The 18182-nt window shown below is 38.9% G+C and overlaps 1 protein-coding gene across 3 annotated transcripts in view; it reads left to right on the plus strand.

Annotated features, from left to right (window-relative positions):
- The first annotated feature begins 3327 nt into the window (after positions 1–3327).
- Lpcat2 (lysophosphatidylcholine acyltransferase 2) overlaps positions 3328–18182 on the plus strand; it is a 58557-nt gene continuing 43702 nt past the window's right edge. The window contains exons 1-5 of one of the 3 annotated variants that reach the window (XM_021721335.3): positions 3328–3634; positions 10163–10302; positions 13574–13806; positions 15193–15305; positions 17439–17499. In XM_021721335.3, the coding sequence (XP_021577010.1) occupies positions 3464–3634; positions 10163–10302; positions 13574–13806; positions 15193–15305; positions 17439–17499 (718 nt within the window). In that variant the 5' untranslated portion in view covers positions 3328–3463. The remainder of the gene's footprint in view (positions 3635–10162; positions 10303–13573; positions 13807–15192; positions 15306–17438; positions 17500–18182) is intronic. The other 2 variants (XM_005318186.5, XM_021721338.3) reach the window with 2 other exon arrangements.

Raw genomic sequence — 18182 nt, forward strand, 5'->3', positions numbered from 1 at the left:
TGCCATCTTCATTCTTTTTTTTTTAATTTTTAAATTTGTCTTAATTAGTTATACATGACAGTAGAATGCATTTATGCACTTTGATATATCATACAGAGATGGGATATAATTTCTCATTTTTCTGAGTGTACATGTAGTGGAATCACATTGGTCATGTAGTCACATAATTACATACAGTAATAATGTCTGTTTCATTCTACTACCTTTCCTATCCCCACATCCTCTCCCCTCCCCTCCCTCCACTTCCCTCTACCTAATCTAAGGTAACTCTATTCTTCTCTAGTGCCCCGTCCCCCTTGTTGTGTATTAGCATCTGCATATTGGAGAAAACATTCGGCCTTTGGTTTTTTGGGATTGGCTTATTTCACTTAGCATGATAGTCTCCAACTCCATCCATTTACTGGCAAATGCCATAATTTCATTCTCCTCTAAAGCTGAGTAATATTCCATTGAATATATATACCACATTTTCTTTATCCATTCATCTATTGAAAGACACTAGGCTGGTTCCAAAGTTTGGCTATTGTGAGTTGAGCTGCTATAAACATTGACGTAGATATATTACTGTAGTATGCTGATTTTAAGTCCTTTGGGTATAAGCCGAGGCATGGAATAGCTGGGTCAAATGGTGGTTCCATTCCAAGTTTTCTGAGGAATCTCCATACTGCTTTCCACAGTGGTTGCACCAAATTGCAGTCCCACCAGCAATGTATGAGTGTACCTTTTCCCCCACATCCTTGCCAACATTTATTGTTGCCTATATTCTTGATGATTGCCATTCTGACTGGATTGAGATGAAATTTTAGTGTAGTTTTGATTTGCATTGTTCTAATTGCCAGACATGTTGAACACTTTTTCATATATTTGTCAACTGATTGTATTTCTTCTGTGAAGTGTCTGTTCAATTCCTTAGCCTATTTATTGATTGGGTTATTTATTTTTTTGGTGTTAAGTGTTTTGAGTTCTTTATATATCTTAATGATTAATGCTTTATCAGAGGTGCAAGTGGTAAAGATTTTCTCCTAATCTGTAGGCTCTCTTCTCACATTATTGATTGTTTGCTTTGCTGAGAAGAGGCTTTTTAGTTTGAATCCATCCCATTTATTGATCCTTGACTTTACTTCTTGTGTTTTAGGGGTTTTGTTAAGGAAGTCAGATCCTAGGCCAACATGGTGAAGATTTGGGCCTATTTTTTCTCCTATTAGGCACAGGGTCTCTGTTCTAGTGCATAAGTCTTTGATCTACTTTGAGTTGATTTTTGTGCAGGGTGAGAGAGAGAGGTTTAATTTCATTTTGCTACATATGAATTTCCAGTTTTGCCAGCACCATTTGTTGAAGAGACTATCTTTTCTCCAGTGAATGTTTTTGGCACCTTTGTCTAGTATGAGATAACCGTATCTATGTGGGTTATTCTCTGTGTCCCCTATTCTGTCCCATTTGTCTATAAGTTCATTTTGGTGCCAATACCATGCTGTTTTTGTTTCTATAGCTCTCAGCCAAGTTCTATAAGACTTTCGAAGAAGAATTAACACCAGTACACCTCAAAGTATTCCATGAAATAGAAAAGGAGGGAACCCTTCCAACTTATTCTATGAGGCTAATATCACTCTGATACCCAAACCAGACAAAGATACATCAAGGAAAGAAAACTGCAGACCAATATTCCTGATGAACATAGATGCAAAAGTTCTCAATAAAATTCTGGCAAATCAAATACAAAAACATATCAAAAAGATAGTGCACCATGATCAAGTGGGATTCATCCCAGGGATGTAGGGTTGGTTCAACATATGGAAATCAATAAATGTAATTCATCATATTAATAGATGTAAAAACAAGAATTATATCATCATCTCAATAGATGCAGAAAAAAGTGTTTAACAAAATACAGTACACTTTCATGTTTAAAACACTAGAAAAACTAGGGATAGTAGGAACATACCTCAACATTGTAAGTTATTTATGCTAACCCCAAGGCCAGCATCATTCTAAATGGAGAAAAATTGAAAGCATTCCCTCTAAAAACTGGAACAAGGCAAGGATATCCTTTTTTACCACTTCTATTCAACATCACCCTTGAAACTCTAGCCAGAACATTTATACAGAAGAAAGAAATTAAAGGAATACAAATAGGTAAAGAAGAACTCAAACTATCACTATTTGCTGATGACATGATTCAATATCTAGAAGACCCAAAAAATTCCACCAGAAAACTTCTAGAATAAGTGAATTCAGCACAGAAAGAGCAGGATATAAAATCAACAGCTGTAAATCAAATGCATTCCTATATATTAGTAATGAATCCACTGAAAGAGAAATCAGAAAAAACTACCCCATCCACAATAGCCTCAAATAAAATAAAATACCTGGGAATCAATCTAACAAAAGAGGTGAAAGTCCTCTACAATGAAAACTACAGAACCCTAAAGAAAGAAACTGAAGAAAACCTCAGAAGGTGAAAAGATCTCCCATGTTCCTGGATAGGCAGAATTAATATTGTCAAAGTGGCCCTACTCCCCAAAGCATTATACATATTTAATGCAATTTCTATTAAAATGCCAATGACATTCTTCATAGAAATAGAAAGAGCAATCATGAAATTTATTTGGAAAAATAAGAGACCCAGAAGAGCCACCTTCATTCTTTCATGCTAGCCGCTTGGAGATCCATCCCTTGGTCTCAGGTTCTGGAACAACCCCTGTGTCCCCAGGCCCTCACCCGTCAGGATCCAGACAGGCCCCTGTACTTCCTCAGGTTGAAATGGAGCCACGCCCAAATCGTTCCCTTTTTCTCAGTCAGGTTCCTCATCTACTGTGCAAGTCAACTTGTTTTTGCCTTTTCTAGTAACAGCTCTGTTACATCCTCTAGGGAACCATTCCCCAGTCATTCCATAAGATTTATGAGGAGCATTTTCCTTCCCTGGTATGAATGTCTATATTAGCCTACAAACTTGGAACTCAAACTGGTTTACACCAGAGCTAAGCACCCTAGTGATTTCAGTTCACTCGCTGGAACAGCCCAGGGGAAGGTGTTGCTCCTAGCATTGTTGGATTTACAGGAGGCAGTGAGGATCATGAACACAGCTCATGGCCAGAACAGTAAGACAAAGTGAAACCCCAGATTTGCCTGACCCTAAAGCAGAGGACTCCGCCTCAAGTGTCCCTGGTTGGAGTATTAAGGTTACAAAGCTACCCTTCACAGTCATCTTGCTCAAAGAAAGCAGTCATCTCCGAGGGGGCGGGGCTAGATTACTGAAGGGGAGGAGCCAGGTACCTAAGGGAGGCGGGGCCACAGCCCAGGGGCGGGGCGGCCGGCGCCTAGGTAATTTTGGCGCGTGCGCAGAGGGCCCCGAGCAGCGCCTCGGGCTGGGACTCTTGAGGGGCTGCGGCTCGGTCTGGGCTGGGGTGCTGGCTCGCGAGCTCGGCTTCCTTCTCTGCGCTCGGGTCCCACGCCCAGCTCGGCCATGAACCGGTGCTCCGAGGCGGCGGCGGTGGCGGCCACCGTGCCAGGCTCGGGCGTCGGGGCCGCAGAGCATCGTCCGCCCATGGTGCCTCGCCAGGCGTCCTTCATCCCGCCGCCGGTGCCCAACCCCTTCGTGCAGCACACGGGGCTCGGCACGGCCAGGCTGCTGCAGGTGAGCGGCGGGCGCGGGTGACCGAGGGGGGCGGCCTGCGGGAAAGGGGGCAGCCCCCCGGGGCGTCCGAGGGCCGCGGGTCTCGCGGGGAGGACGCTGGGGGCGGGAGAAGCGCAGGTGCAGAGGAGGCAGGTCTGAGAGGAGCCTCTGGAGGCCAAGAGACTGAGCAGGCGGAGACCCACCTTGCCCGAGCTGGGCGATCCGGCTGGATTGGACTTGAGACCTACCTCGGGAGAGTGGGCTTGGGGGAGGGTTTTTGTTTTTGTTTTTCCTTTTACCTTGGGATGAGTAAGGAGGGAGAAGGCTGGGAGTTAGAACAGGTGTGGAGTTAGAACAGGTAAGGCTGGAATGATCTAGCTGAGCTGGGACATCCAGGCCAGAAATCCAGAATCCAGAAAGAGGCGTGACTTATTAGACGTATCCCTTTAGGGCGTTTGAGGGTTTCCCATCTTCCATCAGCTTTCGCCCAAACATTTTTCCTAGATTCGAGGATGAGGGGGAGCCACTGTTAAAAGTAGCTGTTCCCACAAAGGAAGTTTGCTTTCCTTCCCTTATCTGAAAAAGGACTGCTTTTACGCAGTCTCGCTTTTTTGGACTTCCTCTTGGTGAGATTATTGATTGAAGAATAAGATAGACTCTGCAAGATATACTTGTCCTGTGTGTCCTGTGTGTCCTGCAGGGGAACAATTTTTTTATTTTTATTTTCTTTCCCTGTCTGTCTCACAGATTTCATTACTTTGGATTGAAGGAGTGTAATTTTGAATTATTTTTGTATGCACAGCTGAGACTACTGTGCTGTCCTGTGAGGGCAGGTTTAGTGCTGAGCTAAGCTTATGGGATGGTAGGATAATGGGAGGTAGATGTCTGGTTGAAAAGAGTATGAGAGAGGAAGAGAAAGGAAGAGTTATAGTAACACCTCCTTGTAAAGAAACTAGTTTGAAAAGTTGATCTGTGTCTTTAAATGGACAGATGTTCCCTTGGTAGCTTGACATGACTGTAGCACTTCTAAATATATTGACCATTCAGGATTAAATTTAGTCAGATCAGTCATATGTAAATGGAAAGTATGTTCACCTGTTGGCTTCCTATTTTGGAGCAAGATTCAATGTGGCGTACTTATAAATATTTGTATAGCATCTACAGTAGATTACTAATTTTGGTGTGTGTTGTTGTTGTTGTTGTCTGTTTTTAATCACCTGGTCTGTGACTGTTTAGAATGCTTTGAAAGGACTCTTATAAGAGCTGTAGTAGATTGAGAGGCACTAGTCTTAGAAGACTTCGGTATTTGTGACTTGGCCAAGTCACTTAATCTCCCTGAACTACTCTTCTATTAAATTGAAATAATAAACCTCAAAGGAAGGTTAGAATTAAGTGACGTAATGTATGCTGATCTTAATATTGATCATTATGCTATTAGTTGTCTATAAATTATATATATTATTAAAATTTACTTAGATTGAATGAGTTGAACATGGTCTGATTATTAAATTTTTAAAATCTCTCTTGATGAATGATACCAAAGATGTTGGAATGGCTTGAATGTTCTGGGTAAAGATGAAAAAAAATTATTTTTATTTTTATTTAATTTTTTTGGTGTGGGAGATTGAACCCGGAGACACTTAACCACTGAGCCACAACCTTAGCCAGCAAAGAGTAATGACTGAGAACAGTGTTGTCTGTATTATTTATTTTAAAGGATGGACATACTTTCATTCAAGAATGACAAATTAATACCTAAGAGGATTCACTCAGATTCAAATCAGACAATGAATGATGACTAGTGTCTTACTTAAGAACTGTTGTCACTTTGGGAACTCATTATAGGGCTTAATTCCATCCCTGGTCCATTTTTTGACTACTTAAGAGTTTGTTATTTTGTGGCATGGGAAAAAAAGTAGCTTCCTTTTTATGTCCTCAATTGAGAGCAGAATTGAAATGAGTTTTTGGTTGTAATTTGGGGGCCATTCATTCAGAACAAAAATATTTGTTGAATGCCTCTACTAGGTGCAGTACTAATATCTGAGGATATAGCAGTGAGCTACAGAAATAGGGCCTGCTCATCTAACGCTTATGTTTCACTGAGAAAGTTAAAAAAACAAGTACAAAATATATAATTCCATGTGTTAGTGCAATAAAGGCCAAACAAGATCTCTCCTAGTAATAGTTCTGGAGCTCCTCCACGTCTTGCTTATTCATAATTTATCTTACAGAAAATAGAATGATAGCTAAGTTTTACTGTATTCATAAGTCAGTTTTTCAGGTGAAGAAATTTAACAGGGTTAGTTCTGGTCCCAGGGATGGTGGAGTAGTAGTAGCTTAAACTGGACAAATCTTCTCATAGATTACAATGATTAGTCCTCATCAGACTATAAGAAACTATATAAAGGTACTCTGGAGGAAAAAAAAAAAAAGAGAGAGAAACTGGAGGAGATTTGTTCCTATACTATGTGAAATTTCCCTGTGTCCCCTCTTTTTTTTCCCCAGGATTCTCTCTTGATAATCATGGGAGGGATTGGTAGAAAGCTTCAGACTTATAGGTCTTTTGTGAGAGAGGACAGAGAACAGAGTTCATGGCAGTCAGAGTGACTGGAAATTGAGGAAGGAAGTACCAGAAAGGAGGAAGCTAGAGAGGAAGGAGCCCCTTAATTGGCATGTAAATTCCTCCTGCATTCTCAGCAGATCCCTAAACTGTATTTGCACAAGAGCCTTCAGGGATTCTGGAAGGAAGGAAAAACTAGAGGGTTAAAGAAGCTGATCACACGTGCTAACCATGCCTCCCCTGTGGTGGTTACAGGGAAAAGAATAAGGTTGGGACTCCATCAGAGAACCATTCCCAGAGAAATGTCATCATCTGCCCTGGCTGGTGGCTGCCTGCATGACTCCATTTGCAAGGCTTCTTTGGACCTGCAGTGGGGCTCATCCAGCACAGCCTTTTCTCAAGTGTGTTTTGAAAAACCATCAGAGGCACTTGTTTAACATTACAGCTGCCCACATAATTAGACATCGAACTGAACACTTTAAAAGAGTTCCTGGGTCAAAAAAGAAATCACCAATGAAAATTTAAAAATGTTTTAAACTAAATAGAAAATGAAAATCCAAAATACCAAAATTATGGGTTTCAGGGAAAGCAATGTACAGAGGTAAATGAACAGATTTAAATAAAATTACAGTTTTAAAAGTAATGATTCTAAGTTCTCACTTCCAGAAGCTAGAAGGATGATAAATTACACAAGAAGTAACTCAAAGCAAGAACATGAATACAAGAGATGAAATTGAAAGCAAACCACAAAGAAAGTCAACTAATTCAAATGTTTGGTTGGTATACTAATAAAATAGAATAAGTTAAGAAAATTGTTATATCCCCACCAAGACTGATGAATGCGAAAATACAAATTACCAGTATCAGGAATGAAAAAAAACATATTTAATTACAGATTAAATGACTATTAAGAGATTATTATCAAAACTTGAAACATGTAGGAAAGGACAAGAATCCATCCAGTACAACAAAATGAATAGAAGAACTAGAAAATATGACTAGATCTTTATGAAAGAATTTGAATTACACACACACATTTAAAGAAAACTCCTTGCCAAGATTATTTCACTTTATAAATTCTGTCAGACTTTTAAGAGCACAATAAAACACTTACACAAGTTCTTTCAGAAAGTAGAGAAGGGTGGAATACTTCCCAACAAGTTTTATGTGGTTAGCATCACCTCAGTACCAAAATCTGAAAAAGATATTACAAGAAAAGAAAATTATAGACCAATATCTCTCATGGTTTTAGATATAAGATCTCTTAACAAAATCAGGTCAAATACAACAATATTTGGGAAGTATAATATATCACATATATGCCAAGTTTGATTTGTCTCAGTAATCCAAGGTTAATTTAACATACCAAAATTTCAATTTCAGTGTAATTTACCTTGTTAGCAGAATATATAGTAAAAATCTATGATCTTCTCAGATACAGAAATTTTGTTGCTCACTTGATAAAATTCAACACCCACTGATGATAATAAAAAATGTTCTCAATAAAGGAGGAATAAAAGGAAACTTTTAACCTAATACAGGATATTTATGAAGTACTTCCTATTAATATAATGGTTTCCCCAAAGGTTGGGAACAAGGCAATTATCTTGTTCACCATTTCTATTCAGCACTGAACTAGGGATGCTAGTCAGTGCAATAAGACAAGAAAAAGTAAAGAAAGCATATAGACCAGAAAGAAAAGTGTACACCTGTCTTTATTCAGAGATGAGCACATGGTTGTGTATGAAGAACTTTTCTAAGGAATCTACAAAACAACTAACCTCTAGAACTAATAAATCAAGTTGGCTAGGTCATAGGAAATAAAATCAATTTTATGTCTATACCCTACGAGGATACAGTTGTAAAATGAAATTAAATAATCATGTGTATAATAACAATAACAATAATAACAATAAAATGACCTTACATACTTAATGCTTTTAACCAAGACCTTGTAAAACTACTACACTGAAAACAACAAAATATTGCTGTAAGAAATTAATGAAGACTCATGTAAGTGGAAAAATAAATCATGTTTATGAACCGTCAGAACCAATGTTATTAAGAGGACAGTTCCTTCCAGATTTGTCTATAGATTTATTGAAATCCCAATAAAAATCCTAACAGATTTGATTTTGTCTGGCAAGCTGATAAATTAATTCTGCAATTTATGTGGAAGTGTAAAGGATCTAGAGCACCTTACTCCCCAAAAAATGTTGAAGCAGAAAAAGTTGTATGTCACATACAACCTGATTTCAAGATTTATTTCAAAATAACACTAATTAGACAGTTGGGTGTCGACAGAAGGATAGATGAATGAATAGATTATATTAATTCATACTCATAGGTCTATGCTCTTGATAAACTCATAATATATAGAGTTTAAAAGAGATGTCTTTAATTTTATGTAAAAGACATAAAATTGTCCCTTAACAAGTTGATTTTTCAAAAAACTACTAACAACAATGATTGGCCAGGATATACAGCAATGTAATTCTCACACACTGCCAGTGATACTTTAAAATGATACAACTACTTTGGAAAACTGTTAGTTCCTTATAAAGTTAATTAACATCTATGCCTCAGCAATTCCACTCCTAGAAAACTGAAGACATATATTTACAGAAAGGTGTGTATCAGAGTGTTCACAGTGGCTTTATCAGTGAATAGATCATCAAAGGGTTATACAGTGGGATAATACTCTGCAGTCCAAAAGAATGAATTATTGTTATGCAAAACAACAGAGTTGAACCAAGAAATATGTTAAGTGGAAATATGTTAAATATGTTAAACCTTATTTAACCTTAAATAAGGTTACGTCGCATGATTCCATTTGTGTGACATTCAACAATACATCAGTCTAAGCTGTGGTGACAGAAATTCATCCTCTGTTGCCCAAGAGCATAGGCAGGGACTGGAAGAGGCACAAGCTGGCTTTCCAGAGTGGTAGGTATGTTCCATGTGTTGACTTGGGTGGCAATTACATGAGTATATGCCGATCAAGATCAGGGTCACTGAATTACACAGTGAAGACCTGACCTTTTTCTTTTATGTATGTTTGAACCAGACATACACATGCACTCTAATAGCTTGGCAGAGATCGGGTAACCAGAATACTTTTTGCATTTTTTTATCAGTTATTTGATGACATAAGAGCTAGTAGAGATAGAAAGAGGCACTGTTAGATAGTGTAATTTTTTATGTGAAAAAAAAAAAGACAGTGCATTATACCTAAGGAGAATTTATTTCCCTTGAAAGGCAGTGTGGTATAAGCAAAGGCCACCAAACTGGGTTCAGATCCTGGTTCTGCCATTTACTAACTATATGATCTTATTAAGTAATTTAATTTAACCCTCTGTATCACTTCTGTCTCTGACATCAGATTGCGGTTAAATGAATTACTACATGCCAGTGTTTACAGCCCGAGCCTGTAGGAAGCATTCATGTATGATTTGCTGTTCTTATTTGCATTACTTATTTTTTCTTTTATTTTCTCCTCCTCCATCTCCTTATTGTTAGGGCCGGCAGGCATATTCAATAGCACACTTACTTTCTCGTACTCTGGTGCCTCCATTCACATTCTTCCTTCAACCTGTAGCTGTCAGATAACACTTTCTCCCTCTTATCTTGCTAGTACTTGCTTGTCTTGCAGGACCATTCAGCACCTCCTCCAGGAAGCTTTCCCTGACTGCCAACCCAGACACCCCTTTCTCTGTCCCTTCAGCCTCTCCATTCACTCTGGTCAGTGTACAGATCAAGCTCTCTTCAGGTTTTCATCACTATTTCTTCAGTACATGATTGGCTTTGTGAGGTCAAACGCCATGGCTTGTTCTTCTCTGTCTTACATTCTAATGTGGGCAGCACAGTGCCCAGTTCATCTGTGGGTAGATGCATGAATAGCATTAAGCTCTCCTATTGCGTGTTTCAGCTCCATAGCAACATGTTAAAATGACGTCATTCGATCTGTTTTTATCCACTTTGACTTTCAGGCTTTCCTTCTTGGAATCATCCTGCTCCCACTTCGCCTCATTTTGATTGGATTGCTTTTCTTATTATCTTGGCCATTTGCCGCCGCCTTCATAGCTTGCTGTCCCGAGAAGCCGACTTACCCAGTGACCGACTGGAGACGGTAAGAAACATGTAGTCCAGATGTCAGGTAGATCCAGATGATCAAAAAAATCACTGATGAGTATTTTTATTTAACTTACCCAAATTTAATAATTCATTTCTTTGATAAAACGGACCTTAATTTATGTAGAAATTACTGCCCAAACACATTTCTGTTAATCATCTGTTGACGTTATAATTTTCTTATGTTAAAAAACTTTGTTTTCTGAATTATTGCCAAAATGATAATCCTAGTGGCACATGCTGTAATTCCAGTGGTTTGGGAGGCTGAGGCAGGAGGATTGCAAGTTTAAAGCTAGCCTCAGCAATTTACAAAGGCCCTAAGCTACTTAATGAAATCCTGTCTCTAAATAAAATGGGGAAAAAAAGGGCCGGGGTGGTACTGGGGATGATGTGGCTTAGTGATTAAGCGCTTCTGAGCTCAATCCCTGGTACAAAAAGAGAGAGAGAGAGAGATCCCTGTTTCTGATAGTCAATCAGTATACCTGCATATATTTCTTTATTTTTAATTTTTATACAGTGCTGAGGATCAAACCCAGTACCTTACATGTGCAGGTGAGCACTCTACCACCTGAGCTACAACCCCAGCACCAGTATACCTGCAAATATTGCAACTGTAAATTAGTTTGCTATATTTTGCTTTTCCTATTTTCACAACTGCTTTGGTCTCCCCATAGTAACAAAATGCTTTCTGCAGGGACATATAAGTGTATCAATTATATTATTTTTCCTTAGTTTCTTTAGTGATTATCATTAATACAGCTTAATCATTAATGCAGTCTAACTCTTCCAGATGTTAACATTTTATGTTAGACTTCCATTCTGCCACAGTTAGGTTGGCATCAGAGAACAGACTAATCCTAATGAATGAAGCTGCTGATGAACGTTCCGTTCATTTGTGTTGGGCAGAGCCAAATGGTCGCCACCTGTGTGTCATCAACATGGGGCTTCCTGATGTGGATTCCAAATCCATAGATCTGTTTTAGGACACTAGCGAACTCTCTTGAAATTTTGCATCAATTTTCCTTCCCCATCACACAAGGATATGTTCCTTAATCCAAATCTCAAATGTGGATACGTCCTCCAAAAATGTTGAGAATTACTGTTCTAGAAACTTTTAAGGATGTGCAGTTTTCTGTTCAGTGCATGTCCTAGTGAACTAATGTCAATAGCAAACACGAGGCTGGTTTGAAGTGGAGATGGACCCCGTGCTGGCAGATCATGGTGCTCTGTGTCATAACTCAAGGTTGTGCAGGAGAAGACAGCACTTCAAGGGATGTTTTTCATGACTCTCCAATTTTTTTTTCAGATTATCTCTTTGGTTTCTATTGTTAGTGGCTTATGTAAGCCTAGGAGGATGGGAGAAGTAGCCTTCAGAATCCAGAAAGAAAATATAAAAAATAGTAGAAAATAGTTTTCACTAACTCCCCTCAAACAGGCAGTGTTGAAGTTACTATGTGGCCTCAGACTTTAATGTTTAAAACATTTAAATGTCAGTGTCTAATGGCGCCGAATAGGAATACTTGGAAATGTTTGAAAGTTGGTGAAGGGGTGCACTTCATACCCGTGTGTGAATAGAGATTTCCTGTCCAAACTAAAGGGGAAGAGGAGAGCTGTGTTATTTCCGGAGCTCTTTGGAAAAGTACTTTGGTTTTCTGTGTCTCACTTCTTGCTAAGAAATAAAAGTCGCAGACTTCCTCAGAGGCTAGGTGCTGATAATTCCTCACTGTATTATTACCAGAAAGTTGGCGTAGGTCAGAAGCCCATTTTTGATTGCTCTCCTTAGATACCTTGCAAGCAGTATGCAGTCACCCCTCCACATCTGCAGATTCAACCAATGGTGGATCAAAGATATCGGAAAAACACATCTGTACTGAACAAGTGCAGACTCTTTTGCTTGTTATTATTCCCTATACAATGCAGTTTACTACCTATTTACGTAGCAATTACATGGATTAGATCTTACAAATAGGCTGAGGCAATTTAAAGTCAAGGTTATACGCAGATATTATTACACACCATATTATTTAAAAGGCATGAGCATTTGAAGACTTTTTATCCACAAGGGTTGCCCACGGATACCAAGGGACAACTGTGCATATTTTATTTTGTCATGAAAAGCTATATGCTTAATTCGTTTACGAAAATCTCCAGTCTGTGTTTGTGCTCCTGGGAATCTGCTTGGGTTTCCTCCTCCGGCAAGCTTATCAAGTTGGAGATTTCTCTTACCTGTCTTGGGTGTCCACCATGGGCCCAGGCAGGATTTTAATGAAAATTAGTCTCCAATGGCTAATTTTAAAAAATAAACAACTAGATTTCTGGAATCCCTTAGGTGCTTCTCTGGTCCATGGAAGTAAGATGGTAAATTCATTTCTGAAGTTGTTTTCAAGATACAAATTTATTTCCTGAAGCATGGGGGTTGCTGGGGAGCAAAGCCAGGGCCTTCCAGCATTTCAGCAAGCACTCTGTCACGAGCTATGTCCCCAACCCCTACTTCTGAAGATTCATGATGATGTCAAAGGGCTAATCGATGCAGATGAGATTTGCTTCTAAAAATTATTCCTAAAGTAATTCTGAGGACAAATTCAGGTGAAGGGTCTAAAAGTGCTGAGGAGATGGCAGTAATTTCATGACACAAATAGAGATTCCTGAGTTGGCTACTTTTGAAGGGCAGTACTGATTTGGTTGTCTCAGTGGGGAACATGTTAATTAAAAATAAATTTTATTTATTTTTTTGTAGTAGGGATTAAACCCAGGTATACTTTACCACTGAGATACTTCCTCAGTTTTTATTTATTTTTTTTTAATTTTGAGACAGGATCTCATGAAGTTGCTTAGGGTCTAGGTAAGTTTCTGAGGCTAACCTCCAACTTATGTTCCTCCTGCCTCAGCCTCCCAAGACGCTGGGATTACAGTTGTGTGTTGCCTCACCCAGCTAAAATTCATTTTTATCACTTTATAGTCACAGAGTAATGGAGACATTTAATAGCTACATATCCTGGGGCAAATTACTTCTCCATGCCTCACTATTGTCACCTGTAAAATTGGGATAGAAACAAATAATACCTACTTTTCAATAGATTAGGCCAAGGATAGTGACTGGCACCTACAGTAAGAGTTCCCTGTAAGTGTTAGCTATTCGTCTCCTGAGCTTATATTTTAAAATGCAATTCTTTGACACGTTTCTTTTTTCTTGTATTTTAGAGTGAAGCCATGCTGCTTAACTTCGATCAGCAAAGCTAATTATGTCTTTTCTGCATTTATTTTCAAAGGACAGTTACTCACTTGGTTTTGAGGTATCTGGGTTACGCCCTCTACTTTTCCATGGGATTTAAAGTGAGTGTGAAAGGAAAGCCTGCGAGCGCCTTGGAAGCACCCATTTTTGTTGTCGCCCCTCATTCGTCCTTCTTTGATGGGATTGCCTGTATTGTGTCTGGACTGCCTTCGTTGGTGTCTCGGTATGAAACTGTCCAGATCCCTATGATTGGCAGTAAGTACTTGAGAGGTAACAGATGAAATATTTTCATGCTTATGCTTGAAATTAAAATAATCATATTGGGGGTTCTTTGATAAATTTTTTTAAAAAACTTTAAAATATTTCAACATATTTCTTCTTCTTATAATTAGGTCCTATGTGGAAAGAATGAATTTATGAAAAAAGGCTAGACTTTATTAATCTATAGCCTCATCATTCTTTTTAATACCTATTTTTATTATCGTGTCATCCTGTCTTGTTCTTATTTATGGCTGGGGAAGACCAGTGTTCAAATACTGGACATGCTGATTCTTGTTTTTTGTTTTGTTTTATTTATTTAGTTATTTGAGAGAGAATTGAACCAATGCACAGTTTACGTGCTTTTTCATGAATTTCTGTTCAGGGTGTTAGGCTGGTAGGCGTACGGAGTCTTTTCTCCAAACTCTGTTTTCTTCCTGGTTACCCTGGGAGTCTCCATGAGGGACCTCTGAAAATCATGGTGAGGAACAGTCAGCACTTCCTGCCGTAAGAAATAATGAAGCAAGTGAAGTGTTTTTCCATCAGATACTTTGGTCCCTCCCTAAGGAATCAGTCTCCAAGTCACAGCTCCCAGTGGTCCAGGATTCTCTCTCAGGTGACAAGGGAGAGGGGGTGCGGGTGGCCCCTGTGCTCTGCAGAAGTGGTAGCAGTCCTAGAAGCTGTGTCCTTCAGCCCAGGCACTTTGTTTCTTGACTGTAACCACCGTGCTTTATGTAATGTGTTTTTATCTTCCTGGAAAGTGTGTAGCAGTGAGCTTTTGCTAAATGGAGGCTTATTTTGTGTGTGGTTGGAAGCTGTCGAGAACACTGACTTTTTGAAAATTTCAGTAAAATGTGTAAAGTTGCCTTCTACTTATATGCACTGTGAATTTAGATGATCATTTTTCAAAATATTCCTAAAATTCAACACGACAATCTTGAATATTCCAAAGGTTTAATGTCTGTCGAGGCAGAAGACCACTGGGGAGAAAAATTGTATTTGCCTCTTTTCATATTATCCGTTCTCCGTGTACTTCTGTTACATTAATGAAATTTGTAAAAAAAAAAAAATTTTTGTAGTTGTAGATGGGCAGAATACCTTTATTTTATTTATTTATTTTTTATGTGGTGCTGAGAATTGAACCCAGTGCCTCACACCTAGGCAAGTGCTCTGCCACTGAGCCACAGCCCCAGCCCATGAGATCTTTTTAGACATAACGGTCCACCTCTCTTTTTGAAATTAGAAACTAAGTTCTAATAAACTTTGCAGTATTTTTTAGTTTTTTCTTTGCCATCATTTTAGTTTTCCATAAAATTTGTCTTATGTTTTATCCTATACTGTTGCTATGCTGGCTTTAGTCAAAAAAATGCTTGGTTGGATTTTTTGTTCATCTTAAAGGTCTCTTACGGGCCGTGCAGCCAGTGTTGGTGTCCCGTGTGGATCCGGATTCCCGAAAGAACACAATAAATGAAATAATAAAGCGAGCGACCTCCGGAGGGGAGTGGCCCCAGGTAAAAGGCAGTCGGTGGCCATTTAGCCATGTTGAGTTGACTCCCCATCTGTAGACTTTCTTGGGGGGATCCACAGATGCTGACATCTGTGGACACCCACACCAGGTGTCTTCAGCACGATGGATGCAGAGTGAATGAACTAGTGAGTAATCAGAAGTCCTCCTCTGCGTGAGCTCCTTCATGGACTTCACTGTGTTATCCTTGTTATCTGCCACACTCTTCAGCCAATTTCTACTTCCCCATCATAAAACGTGATTTTTCTATCTCTGAATTTAATCACCATGAATTAATATGACTATATCATATAATTTAGAGTATGAAATTCTAAAGCCCCATTATATTCAACAGTATGTTGGGTTCACTGAAAAAATGGTGCAGATCTTTCATCTTTTCTTTTTTGGGGTACTAGGAATTGAATTCAGGGGCACTCAACCACTGAGCCCCATCCCCAGCCCTGTTTTGTATTTTATTTAGAGACAGGGTCTCACTGAGTTGCTGAGTGCCTCACTTTTACTGAGGCTGGCTTTGAACTCGTGATTCTGCCTCAGCCTCCAGAGTCACTGGGATTACAGGTGTGCACCACTGTGCCCCACCAACTCTTTCATCTTTTCTGAAGTATATTTAGATGGTGCTTCTCAGTTCACAAGGTGTATCAAAATCACCCATAAGGCTTGGTCAGCCCTCACCGTCTCTGCAGCCCTTCCTCACAGTGCTGGCTGAGGATTAGGAAGGGCAGTATTTATTGCATGGTAATGTCCCTTGATCTTTGTCCAGATGACAACAGGTGACCTCTAGCACACTGATGGCCCTGCAGAGGACATGCAGATGCTAAAGTACCAAAGGAGTGTGGCTGACCATGAGGCTTTAGAAACCAAGGCTTCTGAGGAACGATTTAAACAGTGATTGAGAAGAATAGCATTTGTAATTAGGGTTTGATTTTTCTCTTTGGATCAAAAAGTATATCTACAATAAGTAGGTGGGAGGTGAAAGGTAGATTTCACCTCATTTTGGTTGTTTTGAGGAAGAACTTTCTTTCTGTCCAGAGGAAGAATAGTCTTGCTTTGGGATCTCTAGAACTATTTTCTGGCATTGGCTGAGCAACCGCTATTCCAGGGCGGGAGTGGGCGGATGGGGTTATTGTAGAAAACATTCCAACATTACTGTTGCTGGGTGAACTAATGCCCCTTCCAGCTCTGAGGTTTTATGGTTCATTCCATGGCTGCTCCTAGTTAGTGATGAAGCTGTAGAATTTCCATTGAATACAACATTATATCTTTCATAGGAAACCCATTTTTTAGTTTGGAGGATGGAATCACACCGCATGTATAATAATTTTTATTTTAGAAATAACCTGTAATTATAGCAATTTAACTCAATAATCTTTTCCCTCTCTGTTATAAAATACATATTACTAACTGCGTCGAGTGCAAGAATTTTACTTTTATTTCATGTTCTTAGCACTTGGCTCATAACTAAATTTTAAAAGCTTCAGAAAACCAAGCTGCCATCTAGTTGGTTAATGAAGAAACTAATCATACTCCATGTTTTCTGCATGGAAAATATAAAGAGATATGTTAAAAGCTAAAACACATCCTCAAAAAACAGATAACAAGTTGTATTCCATCCATCGGCCAAGTCAGGTCAGCACAAAGCCATTTGCTACTTTGTCTTCAAGACCTCTGTGGACTCTGGTGGGAGTGAACATCATTTAATGGGAAAACCGAGACAAAGTAGGTGGTTATTTGGGTAAGGATGTGTAGCTGCAAGGAGGGAATTTAATATGATTTGCCTAGTGTATTCTTTGACCAAGACTTATAGCCTCCGTATTTCTTTTAAATTTATTCAGATCATTGGTAAAAACATCATTCAGAAAAATGTAGTATGTTTGTAAATTAAGCATATTCTCCATTCAAAGCTTAAATTCATTTTCTAAGAACCTAAATGGCCAAACTGTATTTCTCTTAGAAGAAAATTGAATAATCTGATTCAAGCTTTCAGTAGAATCAAGTGTTAGCTTTTTATTTCATTTTTGTTTTCGAAGCGTTTGCAGCTGTTTGTGAAGTCATAAGAAAGCGAATAAGAGGTAATCTATTCATTAGACTGAAATATTAAATCTATTCCTTTTCTCCCAAGATACTAGTTTTCCCAGAAGGTACTTGTACTAATCGCTCCTGTTTGATTACTTTTAAACCAGGTGAGATAAATTAATTTATGTATTATAACAAAGTAGTGTGGAAGATTTCTCAAATGATTATAGATAGCAATACACAAAGTAATGCTTTAGATTGCTCTGAGCATTTCCTTTTTTCTGATAAAAAATTTTTTATGTGATTCCATAGAACTTAACTCTTTCACTTTCTCTTTTGGTATCATAACCTCTTCTTCCTTATAGGGTCTGTGTGTGTGTGTGTGTGTGTGTGTGTGTGTGTGTGTGTGTGTGTCTATACACACAAACTGTAGATAATTTTCTTTTCCTCCAAGGAACACTTGCATATCCCCAGGGTCCTCTGATGTGAAGTGGAGTCCCTGTTTTATTATGGCTTTTCAGATGCCCTCCGTGATTCACTCCCTTTTGAATACGGGGCAGGTGGTCCTGAGCATAACTCTTGACCCTTTTTTAACGGTTTTGTCTGGCTGCTCGAATGCACATCGCTGAAGTGACAGCTCACTTCTGGCAGCTGTGGTAGTTCTCACTTCAAGGAGTTGTCTTTATCTTTATCTAGATATTCTTATTTCTCTTCATCTTGATTTTGTCATTACTGCTTTGTAAACAAATCTTGTTGAATAATAGGTATTTGGGAAATGCACACAAATAAGGAACGAAATATGTAAATGCCTTCAGCACAGGATTAAATATTTGCTTGACTGATTCATAAT

Source organism: Ictidomys tridecemlineatus, chromosome 15 (assembly GCF_052094955.1).
Source record: "Ictidomys tridecemlineatus isolate mIctTri1 chromosome 15, mIctTri1.hap1, whole genome shotgun sequence".
Taxonomy (NCBI): domain Eukaryota; kingdom Metazoa; phylum Chordata; class Mammalia; order Rodentia; family Sciuridae; genus Ictidomys; species Ictidomys tridecemlineatus.